The sequence below is a fragment of the Panthera tigris genome, chromosome B1 (assembly GCF_018350195.1).
Source record: "Panthera tigris isolate Pti1 chromosome B1, P.tigris_Pti1_mat1.1, whole genome shotgun sequence".
NCBI lineage: Eukaryota > Metazoa > Chordata > Mammalia > Carnivora > Felidae > Panthera > Panthera tigris.
The window spans coordinates 129528993-129552195 of record NC_056663.1 but is presented as its reverse complement, the minus strand read 5'-3'; the positions used below and the strand labels follow the sequence as shown (position 1 = coordinate 129552195).

The window sequence follows — 23203 nt, the reverse complement described above, 5'->3', positions numbered from 1 at the left end:
TGCTTTTCATTTACACAAATAATCTGGCCTATTATTTATATGTGGTTTCTCTATTTCAGAGAGAAAAAAGGTAGACATCCTTTATCTTTCATGTCCATCCATGGTTAAGTTTTTGATTGCTTAACAAATAATCACATTTGTAGAATCAGTATCATTTGATGGTGCTGCATATTTACAGTGTGTTTTTACTTATGACAATGTTTGTTACAATATTTTGCATTGAGATTTGAAATTAATTCAGCACCTTTTTTGAGGCAGTTTTGTAATAAGCCATCCAGACATCTTTCTATGAAATTATTTACTATGTTATTTTACTAAACCTAGTTTCCTAGGACATTAACAGCTCTTATGAGTGCTTATTAAGTATGTATTGAAAAGAAAAGAGAAAAGAAAGGAAAAGAAAAGAAAAGAAAGAGAGAGAAAAAGATCAGATGAGTTGAGAAAATACAGGGTTGAATGAAGTTAGTAGGATTATTTACTAGGATTTTTCAGTTATTATTATGTTAATACTACACCAGGGATTCCTAAAGATTTAAACATATTTGATCATTAATATTTTTTAAATAAAAGTTTTGTATTTTTTAGTCCGTAAATTCACATCTGTGTGTTATACAGGAGCAATCATATTATAGTATTGGGTTTGCAGGGCAAGCTATGTTCTAAACACTATGCACTTGTTAACCTGAAAATAAGAGAGATAAACAAGTGTTTATTTGGGATTAAAGAATTGCAATTTGGGGAACATAGATTCAGGTTGAAACTCATATAGTGCCTGCTTATAGGTTGAAAGCAAGGGCTTTTATGAGGAAGAAAGAAAGGAGACAATTACATACTTTGAAGAAAAGAAACAAAGTTTTCTATGGATGCTAACTAAGCTACTCTGGGTTGTACATTGACTATCAGATTCTGTCTTCAGAAAATCTACAATCAGTTTGGTGATATTCATTCAGGATATTCATTCTTCCACTGACTTCTCAAGCAGTTGCTTAAAACAGTTGTCATTTTACCAAGTCCAAAGGTTTAGGCCTGGTTCAAACAAAGATGGGTAAGTGAGTTTCTCTGCAGTGGTCACTCAAGCTCAGTTCTTAAATAGCCACAGTCATATCCTTTTTTCACACTGCAACTGCACTTTGCTCTAGCCATTGAAAGCCTGGTCTATAGCTTTGTGACCCAAACCGAAAGATATCTGTAAGTTTGATTAACTGAATTATAGCTCCCAATGTACTCCTAATGTCATAATCGACTATTAAAATGTCTTAAACATTGATATAGTTTAAGATTTAATTTAGAACTGATATTTAAAGAAAATAGTACTTACCTATTGATCACCAACTCGTTGATTTTTCAGGTGTTTTCTAATTTTTCTTAATCTTTCTTCAGGCCGAAAGTTCTTACTCATTCCAGTATACTCGTGATTCCAAAAGCCACTTAATTTCTGAAATTACAGCTTTGGGACAGCTTATTGGCTAGAGCCTAATTATGTACTTTTTCATTTAGTAGGAAAGATTTTCAAGATAAGTGGGAAGGTACATTGTTTTCTATCTTACTAAAAATGAGATTATTCTCAAACAATTGTGCCCCCCACTACAACTTTATTTGACATAAAAACGTTTGCACTGAGAACTCAGAGCTCGATTTAAACCCAGAAGCCATGAAAATTCCCAGCTACACTTTGTTCTTATGCAACTACTTGATGTCTATACTCCTGTTCCATCCTAGTTTTCTTTATTAGTAGTAGTATTTCCATCGTTGTTGTTGTTTTCATTTTTCTTGGTGTTAATCTCCTTTTTAAAAAAAATTTTTTTAATGTTTATTTATTTTTGAGACAGAGAGAGACAGAGCATGAACAGGGGAGGGGCAGAGAGAGAGGGAGACACAGAATCTGAAACAGGCTCCAGGCTCTGAGCTGTCAGCACAGAGCCCGACGCGGGGCTCGAACTCACAGACCATGAGATCATGACCTGAGCCGAAGTTGGACACTTAACCGACCGAGCCACCCAGGCGCCCCTTAATCTCCTTTCTGTAGCTACCCCTAATTCACTGGTCCAGAATATTTTTACAACCTTGAAAAGTTTTGCTCTGGTAAGGTTCCAAAGATAAATCTAAAAAGTGCTTCATGGGAAATTGTGATATATAAACCTGTTACTTAGGATTAATAAGGTAGAATTTTTAGCACATGTGTTTGTGTAAGACTGCCATCTATCAAATAATTCATTCAACAAATACTCATTTTTTAATTTATTTTTATTTTTTAAGTTTACTTATTTTGAGAGAGAGGCAGAGAGAGCGAGCAGGGGAGAGGCAGAGAGAGAGGGAGAGAGAGAATCCAAAGCAGGGTCCTCACTGTCAGCACAGAGCCCAATGTGGGGTTTGAATCCACAAGCCGTGAGATCATGACCTGAGCTGAAACAAAGAGTTGGACGCTTAACTGACTGAGCCATGCAGGCTCCCCAACAAATACTTATTAATTTAACCAATACTTATTGAGACACTGCTAGATGCCAGACATTTGGAAATACAGTGATCATCAAAAGAGGGACTCCACCTTTTTGGTGTTATTGTCAAACACCAATAGGTGTTTAGGCAACTCTAAAGCCTGAGGTAGTAGGAAGGATTGAAGGGGACTTCCTAGGAGAGGGGTCTTAAAGGATAAATGTAAATTAGCCACACTCTATGAAAACTCATATATATCCTTGGAAAAATTATGACCAGTGAGCATACGAAGACATGTTTATTCTGCGACTACACTACATGTTTGCCTTGCAAAGGCTAACTGTATGCATGACACAGCAAAATGGGATTATGACACAGGGGGCTGCAGATTAAGCCCTGGAATTAACACATTTAAAATCAACCCACATCATTTGTGTGTATGTGTGAGTAGGCCTGCCAGGATATTTGGGAATACTTGATTTTGTGTCATATAGAAAATCCTATTTTTCTAGTTGAAATTGAGCATAGACTATAACAATGCCTTTGTTGCTCACCTAAAGAATGGAATATGGAGAATTTGCTTGAGAAGATAGATGTAGGCTTTATTAATTTTTCTCAAATTGATAAAGTTCTGGGACTCTAAAAGTTACTCAAAGTCATAATCTCTGACTCTTAGCTTTGAAAGTATTGAAAGTTTTACAGTTTCTTAGGCACTATGTATTAGGCCAATAATTTTAGGTATTGCCTTTGTGCCAAGCTGCAGAAAAAGAATTGATTTTCTGTTTGGGAGCCCTACTTCCTAGATTATACTTTCGTGGCTGTCACTTATCCCACTGTGATTGCCAGATCTTGAACATTTTTAAAAGGTGAAAGTCACAAAACAATCTTTTAAAAGTAAATAGTTGCCTGTAAGTTGTATAGCTTTTAGCATGTCATTAGTGGCATATATTGTATTAAAATTTTACTTAGAGACAACTTGATAGCCACTTTTGATATGTTGTGATCAACCCCAGCTGCTTATATTTGTAAAATATTTCATTTTGTAAAGATTACTTAGATACCTAGAAACAAATTGAAGACATTCTGTTGTTTTCTGTTTTGAAGAAGATCTAACACAAATGTTCAGAACCAAATATACAGTCATATTTTTATAAACTTTCTCTTAAGTAAGTTATTTATTTTTTTTAAAATGTGCTCTCCTTAAATGGTCATAAATTGAGATTTTTACATACAGGATCTTAAAACAATAACATTAGGTTCTAACTATTTTCTGTGATAAATAAGATGCATTTTGTAGTGGTAGTTTCATTCCAAAAGATTAATCACATCCCTTCATGATATGGATCTGAAGCAAGACATTTATTTTTGTGGCTTATTATCCTGATATTGAAGGGAAGAGGGCCGGAAACAAATAACATTGAAAATAAAATTATTTTCAATAATGTAATTTCAACCTAAAATTAATTCTTATTTTATTGATACTACTATACTAAAAATATGAAACTCTTATTGTTGAAAAGAAGTTTATTTAAAAAAGGAAGAAGAAAGTTCGTAATAGGCAAGTCTTTACACTTGACTCAATATTTATTCTATTTTTATTAGTGAAATGCTATTTTTTAAAAAATATTTATTAAATTTTTATTACAAAATTTATTATTAATAAATAACATATTATTTATTTGTTTTTGAGAGAAAGAGAAAGAGAGAGAGAAGGAGAGAACATGAGTGGGGGAAGGGCAGAAACAGAGAGGGAGACAGAGAATCCCAAGCTGGCTCTGGAAGTAGGGCTCATACCCATGAACCACGAGATCATGACTTGAGAGCTGCAATCAAGGGTCAGAACCTTCACCGACTGAGCCACTCAGGTGCCCCATGAAATGCTGCATCTTAAATCTCATGTGAAAACAAAAGTAGAGAATGAAAGGGAGAAATGTGAATGACATCAATGGCATGCTGGAAAGGTACCAAACACAGACAATCAAGTCATTCTTTTCTTTTTTTTTTTTTTTTTTCTTTTTTTTTATTTTTTAATATATGAAATTTACTGTCAAATTGGTTTCCATACAACACCCAGTGCTCATCCCAAAAGGTGCCCTCCTCAATACCCATCACCCACCCTGCCCTCCCTCTCACCCTGCCCTCCCTCCCACCCCCCATCAACCCTCAGTTTGTTCTCAGTTTTTAACAGTCTCTAATGCTTTGGCTCTCTCCCACTCTAACCTCTTTTTTTTTTTTTTTTTTTTCCTTCCCCTCCCCCATGGGTTTCTGTTATGTTTCTCAGGATCCACATAAGAGTGAAACCATATGGTATCTGTCTTTCTCTGTATGGCTTATTTCACTTAGCATCACACTCTCCAGTTCCATCCATGTTGCTACAAAAGGCCATATTTCATTTTTTCTCATTGCCACGTAGTATTCCATTGTGTATATAAACCACAATTTCTTTATCCATTCATCAGTTGATGGACATTTAGGCTCCTTCCATAATTTGGCTATTGTTGAGAGTGCCGCTATAAACATTGGGGTACAGGTGCCCCTATGCATCAGTACTCCTGTATCCCTTGGATAAATTCCTAGCAGTGCTATTGCTGGGTCATAGGGTAGGTCTATTTTTAATTTTCTGAGGAACCTCCACACTGCTTTCCAGAGCGGCTGCACCAATTTGCATTCCCACCAACAGTGCAAGAGGGTTCCTGTTTCTCCACATCCTCTCCAGCATCTATAGTCTCCTGATTTCTTCATTTTGGCCACTCTGACTGGCGTGAGGTGGTATCTGAGTGTGGTTTTGATTTGTATTTCCCTGATAAGGAGCGACGTTGAACATCTTTTCATGTGCCTGTTGGCCATCCGGATGTCTTCTTTAGAGAAGTGTCTATTCATGTTTTCTGCCCATTTCTTCACTGGGTTATTTGTTTTTCGGGTGTGGAGTTTGATGAGCTCTTTATAGATTTTGGATACTAGCCCTTTGTCCGATGTGTCATTTGCAAATATCTTTTCCCATTCCATTGGTTGCCTTTTAGTTTTGTTGGTTGTTTCCTTTGCTGTGCAGAAGCTTTTTATCTTCATAAGGTCCCAGTAATTCACTTTTGCTTTTAATTCCCTTGCCTTTGGGGATGTGCCGAGTAAGAGATTGCTACGGCTGAGGTCAGAGAGGTCTTTTCCTGCTTTCTCCTCTAAGGTTTTGATGGTTTCCTGTCTCACATTCAGGTCCTTTATCCATTTTGAGTTTATTTTTGTGAATGGTGTGAGAAAGTGGTCTAGTTTCAACCTTCTGCATGTTGCTGTCCAGTTCTCCCAGCACCATTTGTTAAAGAGACTGTCTTTTTTCCATTGGATGTTCTTTCCTGCTTTGTCAAAGATGAGTTGGCCATACGTTTGTGGGTCTAGTTCTGGGGTTTCTATTCTATTCCATTGGTCTATGTGTCTGTTTTTATGCCAATACCATGCTGTCTTGATGATGACAGCTTTGTAGTAGAGGCTAAAGTCTGGGATTGTGATGCCTCCTGCTTTGGTCTTCTTCTTCAAAATTACTTTGGCTATTCAGGGCCTTTTGTGGTTCCATATGAATTTTAGGATTGCTTGTTCTAGTTTCGAGAAGAATGCTGGTGCAATTTTGATTGGGATTGCATTGAATGTGTAGATAGCTTTGGGTAGTATTGACATTTTGACAATATTTATTCTTCCAATCCATGAGCAGGGAATGTCTTTCCATTTCTTTATATCTTCTTCAATTACCTGCATAAGCTTTCTATAGTTTTCAGCATACAGATCTTTTACATCTTTGGTTAGATTTATTCCTAGGTATTTTATGCTTCTTGGTGCAATTGTGAATGGGATCAGTTTCTTCATTTGTCTTTCTGTTGCTTCATTGTTAGTGTATAAGAATGCAACTGATTTCTGCACGTTGATTTTGTATCCTGCAACTTTGCTGAATTCATGTATCAGTTCTAGCAGACTTTTGGTGGAGTCTATCGGATTTTCCATGTATAATATCATGTCATCTGCAAAAAGCGAAAGCTTGACTTCATCTTTGCCAATTTTGATGCCTTTGATTTCCTTTTGTTGTCTGATTGCTGATGCTAGAACTTCCAGCACTATATTAAACAGCAGCGGTGACAGTGGGCATCCCTGTCGTGTTCCTGATCTCAGGGAAAAAGCTCTCAGTTTTTCCCCGTTGAGGATGATGTTAGCTGTGGGCTTTTCATAAATGGCCTTTATGATCTTTAAGTATGTTCCTTCTATCCCGACTTTCTCAAGGGTTTTTATTAAGAAAGGGTGCTGGATTTTGTCAAAGGCCTTTTCTGCATCGATTGACAGGATCATATGGTTCTTCTCTTTTTTTTTGTTAATGTGATGTATCACGTTGATCGATTTGCGAATGTTGAACCAGCCCTGCATCCCAGGAATGAATCCCACTTGATCATGGTGAATAATTCTTTTTATATGCTGTTGAATTCGATTTGCTAGTATCTTATTAAGAATTTTTGCATCCATATTCATCAGGGATATTGGCCTGTAGTTCTCTTTTTTTACTGGGTCTCTGTCTGGTTTAGGAATCAAAGTAATACTGGCTTCATAGAATGAGTCTGGAAGTTTTCCTTCCCTTTCTATTTCTTGGAATAGCTTGAGAAGGATAGGTATTATCTCTGCTTTAAATGTCTGGTAGAACTCCCCTGGGAAGCCATCTGGTCCTGGACTCTTATTTGTTGGGAGATTTTTGATAACCGATTCAATTTCTTCGCTGGTTATGGGTCTGTTCAAGCTTTCTATTTCCTCCTGATTGAGTTTTGGAAGAGTGTGGGTGTTTAGAAATTTGTCCATTTCTTCCAGGTTGTCCAATTTGCTGGCATATAATTTTTCATAGTATTCCCTGATAATTGTTTGTATCTCTGAGGGATTGGTTGTAATCATTCCATTTTCATTCATGATTTTATCTATTTGGGTCATCTCCCTTTTCTTTTTGAGAAGCCTGGCTAGAGGTTTGTCAATTTTGTTTATTTTTTCAAAAAACCAACTCTTGGTTTCGTTGATCTGCTCTACAGTTGTTTTAGATTCTATATTGTTTATTTCTGCTCTGATCTTTATTATTTCTCTTCTTCTGCTGGGTTTAGGCTGCCTTTGCTGTTCTGCTTCTATTTCCTTTAGGTGTGCTGTTAGGTTTTGTATTTGGGATTTTTCTTGTTTCTTGAGATAGGCCTGGATTGCAATGTATTTTCCTCTCAGGACTGCCTTCGCTGCATCCCAAAGCGTTTGGATTGTTGTATTTTCATTTTCGTTTGTTTCCATATATGTTTTAATTTCTTCTCTAATTGCCTGGTTGACCCACTCATTCGTTAGTAGGGTGTTCTTTAACCTCCATGCTTTTGGAGGTTTTCCAGACTTTTTCCTGTGGTTGATTTCAAGCTTCATAGCATTGTGGTCTGAAAGTATGCATGGTATAATTTCAATTCTTGTAAACTTATGAAGGGCTGTTTTGTGACCCAGTATATGATCTATCTTGGAGAATGTTCCATGTGCACTCGAGAAGAAAGTATATTCTGTTGCTTTGGGATGCAGAGTTCTAAATATATCTGTCAAGTCCATCTGATCCAATGTATCATTCAGGGCCCTTGTTTCTTTATTGACTGTGTGTCTAGATGATCTATCCATTTCTGTAAGTGGGGTGTTAAAGTCCCCTGCAATGACCACATTCTTATCAATAAGGTTGCTTATGTTTATGAGTAATTGTTTTATATATCTGGGGGCTCGGGTATTTGGTGCATAGACATTTATAATAGTTATCTCTTCCTGGTGGATAGACCCTGTGATTATTATATAATGCCCTTCTTCATCTCTTGTTACAGCCTTTAATTTAAAGTCTAGTTTGTCTGATAGAAGTATGGCTACTCCAGCTTTCTTTTGGCTTCCAGGAGCATGATAAATAGTTCTCCATCCCCTCACTCTCAATCTAAAGGTGTCCTCAGATCTAAAATGAGTCTCTTGTAGACAGCAAATAGATGGGTCTTGTTTTTTTATCCATTCTGATACCCTATGTCTTTTGGTTGGCGCATTTAATCCATTTACATTCAGTGTTATTATAGAAAGATATGGGTTTAGAGTCATTGTGATGTCTGTATGTTTTATGCTTGTAGTGATGTCTCTGGTACTTTGTCTCACAGGATCCCCCTTAGGATCTCTTGTAGGGCTGGTTTCGTGGTGACAAATTCCTTCAGTTTTTGTTTGTTTGGGAAGACCTTTATCTCTCCTTCTATTCTAAATGACAGACTTGCTGGATAAAGGATTCTCGGCTGCATATTTTTTCTGTTTAGCACACTGTAGATATCGTGCCAAGCCTTTCTGGCCTGCCAAGTTTCAAAGGAGAGATCAGTCACGAGTCTTATAGGTCTCCCTTTATATGTGAGGGCACGTTTATCCCTTGCTGCTTTCAGAATTTTCTCTTTATCCTTGTATTTTGCCAGTTTCACTATGATATGTCGTGCAGAAGATCGATTCAAGTTACGTCTGAAGGGAGTTCTCTGTGCCTCTTGGATTTCAATGCCTTTTTCCTTCCCCAGTTCAGGGAAGTTCTCAGCTATAATTTGTTCAAGTACCCCTTCAGCACCCTTCCCTCTCTCTTCCTCCTCTGGGATACCAATTATGCGTATATTATTTTTTTTTAGTGTATCACTTAGTTCTCTAATTTTCCCCTCATACTCCTGGATTTTTTTTATCTGTCTTTCTTTCAGCTTCCTCTTTCTCCATAACTTTATCTTCTAGTTCACCTATTCTCTCCTCTGCCTCTTCAAGCCGAGCCATCGTGGATTCCATTTTGTTTTGCAATTCGTTTAAAGCGTTTTTCAACTCCTCGTGACTGTTCCTTAGTCCCTCGATCTTTGTGGCAAGAGATTCTCTGCTGTCCTGTATACTGTTTTCAAGCCCAGCGATTAATTTTATGACTATTATTCTAAATTCACTTTCTGTTATATTATTTAAATCCTTTTTGATCAGTTCATTAGCTGTTGTTATTTCCTGGAGATTCTTCTGAGGGGAATTCTTCCGTTTGGTCATTTTGGAGAGTCCCTGGCGTGGTGAGGACCTGCAGTGCACTTCCCCTGTGCTGTGGTGTATAACTGGAGTTAGTGGGCGGGGCCGCAGTCCGACCCGATGTCTGCCCCCAGCCCACCGCTGGGGCCACAGTCAGACTGGTGTGTGCCTTCTCTTCCCCTCTCCTAGGGGCGGGATTCACTGTGGGGTGGCGTGGCCCGTCTGGGCTACTTGCACACTGCCAGGCTTGTGTTGCTGGGGATCTGGCGTATTAGCTGGGGTGGGTAGGCAAGGTGCACGGGGGCTGGAGGGGCAGGCTTAGCTCGCTTCTCCTTAGGTGATCCACTTCAGGAGGAGCCCTGTGGCAGCGGGAGGGAGTCAGATCCGCTGCCGGAGGTTTGGCTCCGCAGAAGCACAGAGTTGGGTGTTTGCGCGGAGCGAGCAAGTTCCCTGGCAGGAACTGGTTCCCTTTGGGATTTTGGCTGGGGGATGGGCGGGGGAGATGGCGCTGGCGCCTTTGTTCCCCGCCAAGCTGAGCTCTGCCGTCCGGGGGCTCAGCAGCTCTCCCTCCCTTTGTCCTCCAGCCTTCCCGCTTTCTGAGCAGAGCTGTTAACTTATGACCTCCCAGACGCTAAGTCGCGCTTGCTGTCGGAACACAGTCTGTCCGGCCCCTCCGCTTTTGCCAGCCAGACTCGGGGGCTCTGCTTGGCCGGCGAGCCGCCCCTCCGCCCCGGCTCCCTCCCGCCAGTCCGTGGAGCGCGCACCGCCTCGCCGCCCTTCCTACCCTCTTCCGTGGGCCTCTAGTCTGCGCTTGACTCCGGAGACTCCCTTCTGCTAATCCTCTGGCGGTTTTCTGGGTTCTTTAGGCAGGTGTAGGTGGAATCTAAGTGATTGGCAGGACGCGCTGTGAGCCCCGCGTCCTCCTAAGCCGCCATCTTCCGGATACCCCATTCTTTTCTTTTTAATGCTAAACAAGTACTTTCAAACTTTTCATGAGCAGATTTGCACTTTTCTAAAATTTTAAAGAAGGAAATTATGACTTTTCTATGGAACTGGAATTGTTACTGTTTATAATATCATTCCCTAAGAGTGTAACGAAATATCTCACTATTCCAGTTTACAGCTTAGAATAGATAAATGCAGGTATATTTGAAATTTTAACCTTATTAAAAGATGATAGAAACGAAGAAAACAGCACTGAACTAGGAGTCATACCAGAGTTCTTTTACACCTTCTAGTGTGTGGCACTTAGAAAACTAATTTAGGCTTGAGCTTCCCTATCTATTAAACACAAATGTTAAACTAGATGTCCTATAATGCTTTTCCTATATTGATGTAATAATTTATTTCATGTAATTGTGCAATAAAGTTAGGTGGATACATTAATGAACAAGAGAGATAAGTACTGTTTCTATGTCCTTAGAACATACTAACCTCAAATATATTTACTAAACAAAGACATACACAAGTAATTATGTAATCTCACTACTATTGCTAGGCTTAATGTTCTTCTTAGGAATATATTCTTTAGTAATTATACTAGTTAGCATGGTTTCAGCTTCAAGTAAAAGAAACAACTAGCTCAAAGTGTATTAAACAGTCAAAAAAATGTCACCATGTCCAATAAGAAACCTACAGTTAGTGAGTGGGTCTTTACTGTCGGTTAATTCAAAGAAACAATGACATTATCAAGGAGCCAGGTCTACCCACTTTTTTCTCTTCAGTTTTTTTTTTTTTTTTCACAGCTGAGTCTCTTTCTATGCAGAATCCATCAATAGTTTCAAGAAGTACATTACATCAAAATAACATTCAAAGGGAAAAAGATCTTTCCTGCCTTTTCCTGTGTCTCTTTTTACCAGAGAGGAAACATGTCCTTCAAGAACCCCACCAGTCTGTTGTTTCATGGAGCCATGATAGAGCCAGAGTTTGAACAGACTGGGGAGTTTTTTTTTTTTTCTTGTTTCTATTTTAAAGAAGGAAGGAGGTGTGAATCAGTAGTGGACAGACAACCAAAATGTCTGCCATATATATATATTTTTTTTTTTTCTTTCAGAAACTGCATCAATTGATTCTAGAGTTTCCATTTTGGTTCCTTGTTTTATAGTTTTCATTTCTCTGATGAGAACAACCATCTATTTATTCATTATGTCCACTTCTCGTTTTAAGGCTTTGAACATATTTATAATAGTTGCTTGAAATCCTTGTCTGATAATTTCAGCATATGGGTCATATCATAATGTCTATTAATTGTTTTTGTCCCTCTTTTTTCTTCTTTGCATGTCTATTCATTTGAATAGTTGCCAGACATTGTGGATTTTTTTTTTATTTGAGAGAGAGAGAGAGAGAGAGAGAGATAGACCGAATATCTTAAGCAGGCTCCACACTCTACATGGAGCTCAACACAGGACTTGATCCCATGACCCTGGGATCATGACCTAAGTCAAAATCAAGTCAGAGGCTCAAGGGATTGAACCACTTAGGTGCCCCTGGCTTACTTATTTCTGAGAGTCTGTATTTTATTGTCTTCCTTTAAAGAAGGAAGAGTATTGTTCTAGCAGATGGTTATTTTAAAAGTGAATCAGATTGATACTTGTTTTTTGTTTTTTTTTTTGTTGTTGTTGTTGTTTTGTTTTTTAAGCTTGGAACTCTCATCGAGTACTGTAATGCTTCTTTGTTCCTGGCAGATACTCTCCTAAATCTGCATGGGCACTGCAGCTTCTGTTTTTTCAGACTGCATCCAAGTTCAACACTGTGAAACCACTACAGTGGCAACTCATATAATTATTGCTGTTTTAACTTTACCCTTTTGGCATCCAGAAATTTTTCTGTCTTTCCTTCCTGTGCTGTAATATGTTTAAAAATAAATGTTCTTATAATTCATCCAGTATTTCTTCATATTTGGAACAGGAGGTGGAGTATAGGTCAGCTTAATCCAGTGTGTTCCCAGTGGTCTCTTCAAATTAATATTTTAACTGCATTGTGGTTAAGTGCTACAAAGGAAGGTTTAGCATAGAGAAGAGGAACCTGTGTGTTTTTACATAGATGCAAAGGGGGTTTCCTTAAGAAGTGTTGTCTTTTAAGCAGAGATCTGAAGGCACAAGTGTAAGCAAACTTTTTATGCAGATAGAAACACATACACAAAATTCCTGAGGCAAGATGAAGTTTGGCACATTGGAGGGCCTGTATGAAGGCTGGTGTACTTGGAGCTTAAAAAACAAGGAGGGGCGCCTAGGTGGCTCAGTCAGTTAAGCATCTGACTCAGGTCATGATCTCAACCTTTCCTGATTTTGAGCCCTGCTTAGGGCTCTGACAGTTCAGAGCCTGGATCCTGCTTTGGATTCTGTGTCTCCCTCTCTCTCTCTCTGCCCCTCCCAGCTCACTCTCTGTCTCTCAAAAATAAATAAACATTTAAAAAATTTTAAAAAATCCAACAATGAGACAGTTGTTACAAAATAAGGTATGGTAAGGCAGACAGTTGCTAGATCAAAGAGGACTTTGTCTGTTATGTTATTTGTATTTTAGCTTGCCTTTCTCCATATCTTGCTTTTTTCTACCCATCACTTCAGGTGGTAGTGAAATCCTCCTCAAATGTAAATTTATATCTAAATTGAAAGTGTTAACCAGTTGTTATAACCACTATACTACTGTGGAGGGAGGGATGCCGGTTCTGTCCTTTCAGTAACGAAGCTAACTATCCAACTATAAAACAAATTTGATATACAAGTTTTCCCCCCAAATGACACTTTCAGTGAACAATATATTTTGAAAAGAAATATGAGAAAAACAGCTTATTTATCAACAATAGGCTTCCTGTGGTTAGTTTCTTACACAGACAGTTTTTAGTTCTGGAATGCCTGTCTTAGAATTATTCAAGCTAAAATTGAATTTACCATAGATAACTCAATCCTTTTTAAAATGAAAATTAAATAAAAATAAGTTTCCAAAAGTAAGGTTTTCAGAAACTATTATTTTCTACAGATCTACTTAATGAAGCTTTGGAAAGATGTGTATGCATATGCTTATTTATTATGGTGGTCAAAAAAGATTACTTTTACTTTTTCATTCCTTGGAAATCTGCTTCAGAAATTACAGCCATATTATAAAGTGTAAATCATTGAGATCCCTTATGGCCATAGATATGTGCTATAATGAAAGGTGTCAGTGCACTAAATAAGGAACAGCTCCTTTGACAGATAAGGGCATCAATCCTTTGCAACTGACATGATCTTGTATTTTGTTAGTCATTGTGGCCATTATATTGGGAGGTTTCCAAATGATGTGGGTGGAAAGAAAATTTCTCACTATCAAAATGATAGTGCTCCTTCTAACTAAATGAGAAGAAAAAAATCATGAAAATCATTTTATTTTTTTCTCCCTGATAAGGAAGACTCCTTTAATCATTCTAATTTTATTTTAAGATATCCATTTTCTTATTAAATTTGTCATATTGAAAATAGAATTGCAGCAGAACTGTTCAACTAGCTAGGTAGAAAATTCCTTTCACACAAAGAATTCCAGTGACAAAAGTACAGAGCCAGTTCACTGTAGTAGTTTAAGTTAAATGTTTGAAGTGCCAGTTAAAACTCAAGTTTTTCAAGTTGAAACTTTCAAGAATACATTTAATGTAACATTTATGAGCTTTCCTGTTAATTTTACTCAAAACCTTCATTTTTGTGGTACTTACAGACTGAGAAAGGTCCATAAGTTTAAATTCAACTTTATCTAAATGTTGATAAATTTTTTAATTAAACTTTTTGTTTTGAGACAGTTGTAGACTTACTGCAGTTGTAAGAAATAGTAACAGAATGATCCCATGTACGCTTTATCTGAACAGCTTAATTTTAATTCCTGTGCTAATCAAAATACTTTCTCTCTCTCTCTCTTTTTTGTTTATTTATTTATTTTAGTAATAAATTAAATTATTTAATTTATTATTATTAAGAGGCAGAGAGGGAGGGAAAGAGAGAGAGAATCCCAGGCAGGGTCCACTCTGTCAGCACCTGACTAGGGCTCGAACTCATGACTCCTGAGATCATGACCCCAGTCAAAATCAAGAGTCAGATGCTCAACCAACTGAGCCACGCAAGTGCCCTTCTCTCTTTGATTCTAGCCATTCTGACGAGTGTAAGGTGACATCTCCCTGGGTTTTGATTTGCATTTCCCTGATGATGTATGACACTGGGCATCTTTTCATGTGTCTGTCATCTGTATATATGTCTTTTTGAAAAAAAAATGTCTATGTCCTTTGCCCACGTTTTATTTGGATTTTTTGGGGTTTTTATGGTGTTGAATTGTATAAGTTCTTTATGTATTTGGATCTTAATTCCTTATTTGGTGTATCATTTGTAATATATTCTCCCATTTCAGTAGGTTACCTTGCCATTTTGTTGATGGTTTCCTTTGCTGTGGAAAAACTAAGCATTAAATTTTTAGTTATAAAGACTTGAACAGTATTCATGAGCAACAAGGCAAGTGTAAATATTACTGAGCAATTCTACTGAAGATTCATGGAGTTGGCACAGAGAGGGTGAACTGTATATGTGTTCAGTGGAGATTACAATGTCTTTGTTGTTTATTTGTAGTAGTTGTGATTAGTGACCCACTGTATCAGGCCTCAGTATTCCCCCTGACCCAACCCCTACTTTTTTGGCCAAGTTAAGGGACTGTCTATCTCTTTTGTTATAATGCATATTTTTTTCACCCTTCTGAAACTATAATCATTCAGAGAGTTGGCAGACAGAGTGGTATATGTCCCAAAGTGCACAGATTTTATTATCTAGTGAGCCCTGCTAATGCAGGGACAGGAGAGTATGTGAACTAGCTTTATCCTCCTGGCATTATTATGGATGGTCTTTGTGAGAGGAAACTATGGGTTCATATTAGAGACTTTTTCTTTTCTTGTCAAATACAGGGATTTTTTTTTAGGTGAATTTACCCAGAATCACTTGGTTATTTTTGGCCCAATAAAAGTCTATTGTTAAAAAGGTTGAATTATAAAGTATTTAACAATTATAAACCTCAGGGGCCAATCAGAAGGTAGCTCATAAACATACAACAGGATGGCTGTGTTATCTTTTGCAGCTGAGTAGTAGCCCTGTTTAATAGTCTGTTTCACGACCTCAACCTAATTAAGAATGATTTTGATTATAGTGGTCTCGTAGCCAACTTTTTCATTTAGAAGTCAGCTGTTTTGAGGTGAAAATGTCTGTTTTTCATATGTGAAAGAATATTGCAGTTGACCCTTGAACAACCCAGGGGTTAGAGGTGCTGACCCCCTGCACAGTCAAGAATCTGTGTGTAACTTTTGACTCTTCCCCAAAATTATCTACTAATAGCCTATTATTGAACAGAAGCCTTATCAGTAACAGTCAATTAACACATATTTTGTATGTTATGTGTATTATATACTGTTTTCTTACAATAAAGTAAACTAGGGAAAAGAAAATGTTGTGAAGAAAATCCTGAGAAAAAAACATTTATATAATGTACTATCATTATCAAAAACAATGGACCCACACAGTTCAAATCCATGTTGTTCAAGGTAACTGATATTCTTTCAGTACCACCTACTAATAAATGTGGTGAGCGTCTTGAGGTCAGTGACTATATCCTGTAAGCCTGTATCCTATTATCCAACTTCAGCCATTATTGCTCGCTGGACACAATATGGATGTTTTGTATAATTGTGAAAAAATGCCATCATTCTCTCTTGTTGGAATTATGAATACATTCAGTCTTTTGAAGTATAAAACAAATAGCTAATTTATCTCCTAAATGAATTTCTGTATATAGCCCATTCTTAACTATCTGAAAATTATAGAGATTCTTAGATTTGTAAATGTTAAACTATAATCCACTGAACCTCAGTAAACTCCTGAAATTAGTCACGGAACTTCACACCTGTATGGTTTCTAAAACGTTTGTCAGTCTTCAATGATGTTTCGATATATGACTGGACAAAGAGGTTCAAAGAAATAGCAATCTAACTAAAAGGAATTTTAAAAACATGCGCCTAATTACTTTATTGTAAGAGTGTTAGGAAATTTTGAACCAAGGGTGGCAGCCTTGCAATGCATAACAGATCACCTTGCAGAAAAATTTGTGTATGTAGATGACATATTGCATAGATTATTACCAAAATTTATGCTTTATTCATTCGCTCATTATTGTATTCATTTTTTCAACTTCAATTATATGCTTACTTACTGAGTCAGCCTAATATGCGCCAGACACCAGGGTAGTTCACAACTAAAACCCGATAAATTTTTGAAAATTCTGTTGTAAATGAACTATTATGCATACTGTGAAATCTAAATTTTATATTCCATTTTATTCTTATCAGTCTTAGAGAAAATAGGATAGAAGACACTAACATGGGCATTTTGACAAAGGGTCTCAGAATTTTCAAAGACTAATACTAAGAGGAATTGATACACATCACAAGGAATTTTTTTGTAGCTCACTACTGACATTGATCAACAACTTGGAAAAATACTGCTTTGAATATGCTACATTGTAATTTTTTGTTCTTTTTTTTTCTTATTAGGAATCTTTCCCTGAAATTAACAAAAGACATTGATCAGGAAGTCAGGTGTTCCCATATGAGCCGAATGCCCCCCAGTCCATCTGCAGATTGGCCCCTGCAAGGTGTGGAAGAAAATGGAGGCTTAGACTCTCTGCCTTTCAGATTGATGTTACAGGACTGCACAGCTGTCAAGACATTATTATTAAAGATGAAGAGAGTTCTTCAAGAGGTAATTAATGGTTTACTCTAAGATTAATGTCTCTCAGTGCTGGTAGACAGTGGAGTCTATAGACTGGTTAGTGCCTACTTCTTTCAATAATTAAGTGAATGACACTGAGCAGAGGTCAGGCATTGTCTTGCAATTTAGCGCTCTCCTTTGTCAAATGAAGGACATGGAGCTCTGGTTTATAAGTACTCTTAAGCTCCAGAATTCTAAGATTCTATGAAGGAAGTGAAAAAAAAAAAAAAAAAAAAAAAGAATAAAGTGACACCAAACCTGGGCAAAGTGGATTAAAGAGAAACAGGCATCAGTTATTAAGTTACATTTCTATGTTGCTATAAAGCTATTGAGAGACCTATTAAATGGACTTCATTTTAATGATGCTGAGGCTTTATTTATATGATTCCATAAAAGTAGTTTAGTCATTTTTGTTCCAGTAAAAACAGTCTAGTAAAATGTAATCTGAATGTTTGACTGATTTTACCCACTGAATACAGTTGCCCTTCTACATTTGTGCTGTTAGATGATGAATTTGTTAGGAGAATACATGATGGATTATTTCATCTTTAAGGCCAGTAATCAGCCATCCTTTAGGATTTAGGTATGTTATGGATTATATTATTTTTTAATGTTTATGTTTGAGAGAGAGAGAGAGTATGTGTGCATGCATGCAAGCAGAGGAGGGGCAGAGAGAGAGGGAGGCAGATGATCCAAAGCAGGCTCTGCTCTATCAGCACAGAGTCTGATACTGGAACTCTCGCTAACCATGAGATAATGAGCTGAGCCGAAGTCCATGCCTTACTGACTGAGCCACCCAGGCGCCCCATGGATATATTTTTATAATTACATCTATTTTGGGGGGGATTTCTATAAACAGCATACACATTAACATTATTTTAGATATGTAAAGTGAGTCGTCAGAAATGTTAAATATCTTTCCTCCACTAGGTGTGAATTCAAGACAGCAGGTTGATATTTCTGACTTCAAAGTCACTTTTTTACTATATGCCATTATTGTTCAATTGATTTGTCTTGATAGGAGATGATAATAAATAATGTAAGAACAGAAAATATAACTATTTAGAATGAGTAGTATCATGGCTTCCTTACAAAGATGACCACTAATAACACATGGGTAATGATAATAATGCTAGCAGCTACTGCTAGAGGCCAGAATGGAATCAGAAAGAGAGAGGGAATTTAAGAGAAATGATGCCATAGACGATTGGGGTTATTCAGTCATGTGTTCTTGTCAGATGTTAAAGTAAAAACTGGAAGAAATATCTGCATTCCATACCGGTTTATATTGCTAGAATCTATGCAGGTGGGGTGCAGGAGTAGTGGTTTTATTTTCAATCACTGTTAGAATTTCAGGAATTTTATGAGCTGGCAGTTAAGGACCATCATAAAATTAAATTATATACACTTATGATGAAGCACATTATATTTTTAGAAGGGTAATCTGTACTCAAAACCTATCATTTATTATTTATTTTACTATATTCTATTAACTACACTCATGCATTTATTTACATCTATTGGCTCTCTATGTGAAAATATAACAGTTACTGTGCATATTTTTCCAATTTTAGATTCATTTATGTCATTTTGGCAACTTGAAATCAGCCACATGGGAGTATTATGCCACAGAAATTAACAAATACTACAAATTAGGGCTTCCAGTTTTTGGTAAGCCTATTAAGTAGTTAGAGCATACTACTATATGTATGACTATGAGGTCCCTGTACTGACAACGTAAGTGTTTTGCTGCACTTGTTAAATCTCCCTGACCTTTGGCTTAACATGCAGCCTGAATCTCTTTGAACAAGGCAAGCTTAATAACAGCTGTTATATTAAAAGATATTAATCTCAAAGTCTGTAATGTTCATCTGTTCATCTTTCTACCTCTCCCTTGGTCTGAGTTTTAATTAAAAAATCAACAAGTAAAAAGGAAGTAGGAAGAACAGACAGGAAGTGTCAAGGGGTTTTCTTAGTGTACTTAATTTTATAATTTAAAAATATTTAGTGATATTCACTGTAGAGTTAATGTTCTGAATATATTGCAATTGTCTTTATACTTCCATCTGCTTTTATTCATTAAAGAACATTTGAAGAAACTGAAGACAATTTATTTTTAAAGCTCATGTATAATGAGCAATAATTACATGTTTGGTAAGCCATTCAGAGAGCAGGGTCTTATTCTTTATTGTCAACACAAAAAGCAATATTATGATTTGATTAACATTGACAACTGTTCTAGTTGTTTTTATAATGAATGCCTTAAAAGAAAATTGTTTATTTAAATATTCTTAGGGCACCTGGCTGGCTCGGTCATTAGAGCAGGTGGCTATTGATCTCAGGGTTATGAGAGCCCCACACTGGGTGTAGAAATTACTTAAATAAATAAATTAAAAAAAAAAAATTGTTCTCTAAACCAGGAATTTTCAAATGACAATCTACATTTCCTTACTTAATTTGAGTTTAATACCAATTACTCATCTTAGATTAACAAAACTTTTTTAATATAGAAAAATTATTCTTATTTGATGGTTACATTTTTATGAAATGTAGTCCCACTTTTATACACAGATTATTTTTTAGCTGCAGAAGATCTCAACTATTTGATTTTTAAAATAAAAAGGAACTGAGTTTAATATATCACATTAAAAAATGCTCCTATTTGATGTTTTTCCTAATGATGCTCTGTTGATGTCTTAAATTTTAATTCTGAGGTAGGTTAAATGTGAATATTTTGAGTGGAACCTCACACTTTTAATTTTGTCTCCCCTCTTTGAAGATAAGTTACCATTATTAAGATGCATGTGCATATTCCCAACAACCCAAACATTAACACCTTTATTAAAAAAAAAAAAAAAAAAAAAAAAAGACTGACTTTGGGCCCTTAGAAATTCTATTGTCATTTTTAGCATTAGCGATAAAAGTGACTGTAGCAAACGGGGAAACTATGCCATTTTTTTTCTTCCTCTTTTGTTATTTTTTTCCACATAATTCTATTAGCTGTAAAAGAAGAGAATGTTTAATACCTGCAGAGATAGTTTCTGTTCTGTTTCCTTTTAGTTTGCTCTGTTTCCTTTTTGTACTCCCTCATGAAATTTGTTTGCAGTATATGGTAATTAACCAAGAGGGCTACTGGGAAGAGATTTCAGGTGAGATGAGTAGTATAAATTTCTAGAAAGATAACAACTAATAAGAATATTTACCTAAGGTCATTTGTAATCCCCCACTGCTACCCATGCCGTCTTAGTTTATATTTAATAAATGAATCTTGGGAATGTACCTAGCAAAGTTCCTGAATCAAGAGACATTAAAAAAAAGTTAGAAAAATGTTAAACAAATTTTAAAAAGTTAATATCATGAGATGAATCTATTCTAACAATGTAACTATTCTAACAATGTGAAAAGTCAGAGAACCATTTATTTGAGAATCAGTATAATTTATAAAACCATGCAAAGTTAGGCTGGTAATTGACTAAAAAGCTTATTTTCCTTTTTCTTTTCTCAACAACCTAATAATTCAAACTATTTAATTTTAATATCTCCAAAAATAATAACAAAATTTTCAAAGGTATTTTTTCTTATTTTTAATTATAAATTTAATTCACAAATATATGATGACATTTGGAATGTTTTGAACTTCACCATTCATCACTATTCAATGGACATTTAAGAATTTTTTTGTGTTTTTTTAAAGATATTTCAGTAAAATGATTCCAACGACTTAAAATTTTTTTTTAACATTTATTCATTTTTGAGATAGAGACAGAGCATGAATGGGGGAAGGTCAGAGAGAGAGAGGGAGACACAGAATCTGAAACAGGCTCCAGGCTCTAGGCTCTGAGCTGTCAGTACAGAGCCCGATGCGGGGCTTGAACTCGCGGACCACGAGATCATGACCTGAGCCGAAGTCGGACGCCCAACCAACTGAGCCACCCAGGTGCCCCTGTTTCAAACAATTTTATAACTGACATTTTTTTCTATCAGCACATGTCAAGAGCAAATGAAAAGCCTATAGAATAGTAACACCAGCAATGGATAATTATAGACAGGAAAAGCAATTATTGAGTCATAAAGTAAGGAAATTTACCAAAAGCAAGCAATTACCCATGTAAATGCAGATAGCAGTGTAATAATTAGACTTCACTTTGTATTTATCTTTTGAAAATAACAAAATCACGTTTCTGCTATCTGCTTTATGTTTGTTTGTTTTTGCTTGCTAAAAAATTTGTTTAAAGTAAAAATTGGAAAAGAAGTACTATTAAAACTAAAAACACAAGAAAATGAATGGCTGTACTGTCAGATATAATAAGACATGTTACCAGAATCAAAGACCTATGTTTCATACTGATGAAAGAGTTCATCAGGGAAACATAATCATATATGTGGATGGCTTATTTAAGTAGCTTGTAAATTTATGGTGTAAAATATGACAGAACTAGATGGAGAAATAGACAAATTCATATCATAGTTGATTTTAACTCCGTTCTCTAGAATTGATAAAACAACTAAACGAAATCAGAAGAGTTTCAGAATATTTGAACATTACCAACTTCTTTAACCTAACTGACATTTATAGATTACTACAATTAATAATAGAATTATACATTCTTTGCAAATGCATCACCAAGACAGAGTACATGCTGGGTCATAAAAAAGTCTCAATAAATTTCAAATGTAGAAATCTATGGAGTACATTTTTTTAGAACAATGGAATTAAATCAGGAGTCAGGAATGATAAAATAACAAGAGATCAAATACTTGGAAATTAAACAACCAATTACTATAAACCTCATGAATCAATTTCAAACCTCAAGGGAAATTTTAAAGTGATTTGAGTGAGATGATAATGATGGTAATATAAGATGAAAATCTAAACTTTGTGGTATAGCATTGCAACCATGCTTCGAAGGAAGTTTATAGTTTTAAAAGTTTATATTTAAGGGGTACCTGGGTGGCTCAGTTTATTGAGATTCTGACTCTTGATTTTGGCTCAGGTCATGATCTCACAGTCATGGAATCCAGTCTCACATTGAACTTCCACTGAGCACGGGGCCTGCTTAACATTTTTTTCCCTCTGTCCTTCTCCCTTGCTTGTGCACTTGCTCACTCTCTCTCTCTCAAAAATCAAATACATATGTAAAAAAATAAAAGTTTATATTTAAAGGAAGAAAGTGCTATAATTGACAATCTAAGTTTTTTTGTTAACTAGAAGAGCAAATTAAACCTAAGGGAGGGACTAGAAAGAAACATGAAGAACAAACTTAATAGAGTTGAAATGAGGTAATAGAAAATTTATGAACCCTAGGGCGATTCAGTTGGTTAAACATCTGACTCTTGATTTCAGCTCAGGTCATGATCTCGTGGTTCCTGTATTGGAGCCCCATGTTAGCTCTGTGAGTATAGTGCAAAGCCTGCTTGGGATTCTGTCTCCCTGTTTCTCTGCCCCTCTCCTGCTCACACACAAGGGCAACATACTTTCTCTCAAAAATAAACATTTAAGGGGCACCTGGGTGGCTCAGTCGGTTAAGCGCCCGACTTCGGCTCAGGTCATGATCAGACGGTTTGTGAATTCGAGCCCTGCGTCGGGCTCTGTGCTGACAGCTCAGAGCCTGGAGCCTGCTTCAGATTCTGTGTCTCCCTCTCCCTCTGCCCCTCCCCTGATCACTCTCTGACTCTCTCTGTCTTTCAATAATAAATAAATGTTAAAAAAAAATAAACATTTAAAAAACAGGAAAATTTATGATCCCCAAATTGTTTTTTTTTGAGAAGTTAAAAAAAAAAAAAAAAAAAAAGACCGTAGAAGAAAAAATAAAAGAAGAAACACAAATTACTAATATCATCAATGAATCAAGGCAGGAATAATCAGTACAAATCTTAAAAACATTGAAAGGAAAATAAGGTGATATTATTAACAGCAGTATGACCACAAATATAACAATATTGATGAAAAGCACAAATCTCTTGAAAAATCTAATTTTCCGGGG

General features: G+C 36.2%; 1 protein-coding gene across 6 annotated transcripts in view; it reads left to right on the top strand.

Annotated features, from left to right (window-relative positions):
* Window positions 1-23203, top strand: part of CCSER1 (coiled-coil serine rich protein 1) — an 855904-nt gene that overhangs the window by 422866 nt on the left and 409835 nt on the right. For all 6 annotated transcript variants that reach the window (XM_042984180.1, XM_042984181.1, XM_007074680.2 and 3 more), the window contains one exon: window positions 17003-17210. In XM_042984180.1, the coding sequence (XP_042840114.1) occupies window positions 17003-17210 (208 nt within the window). The remainder of the gene's footprint in view (window positions 1-17002; window positions 17211-23203) is intronic.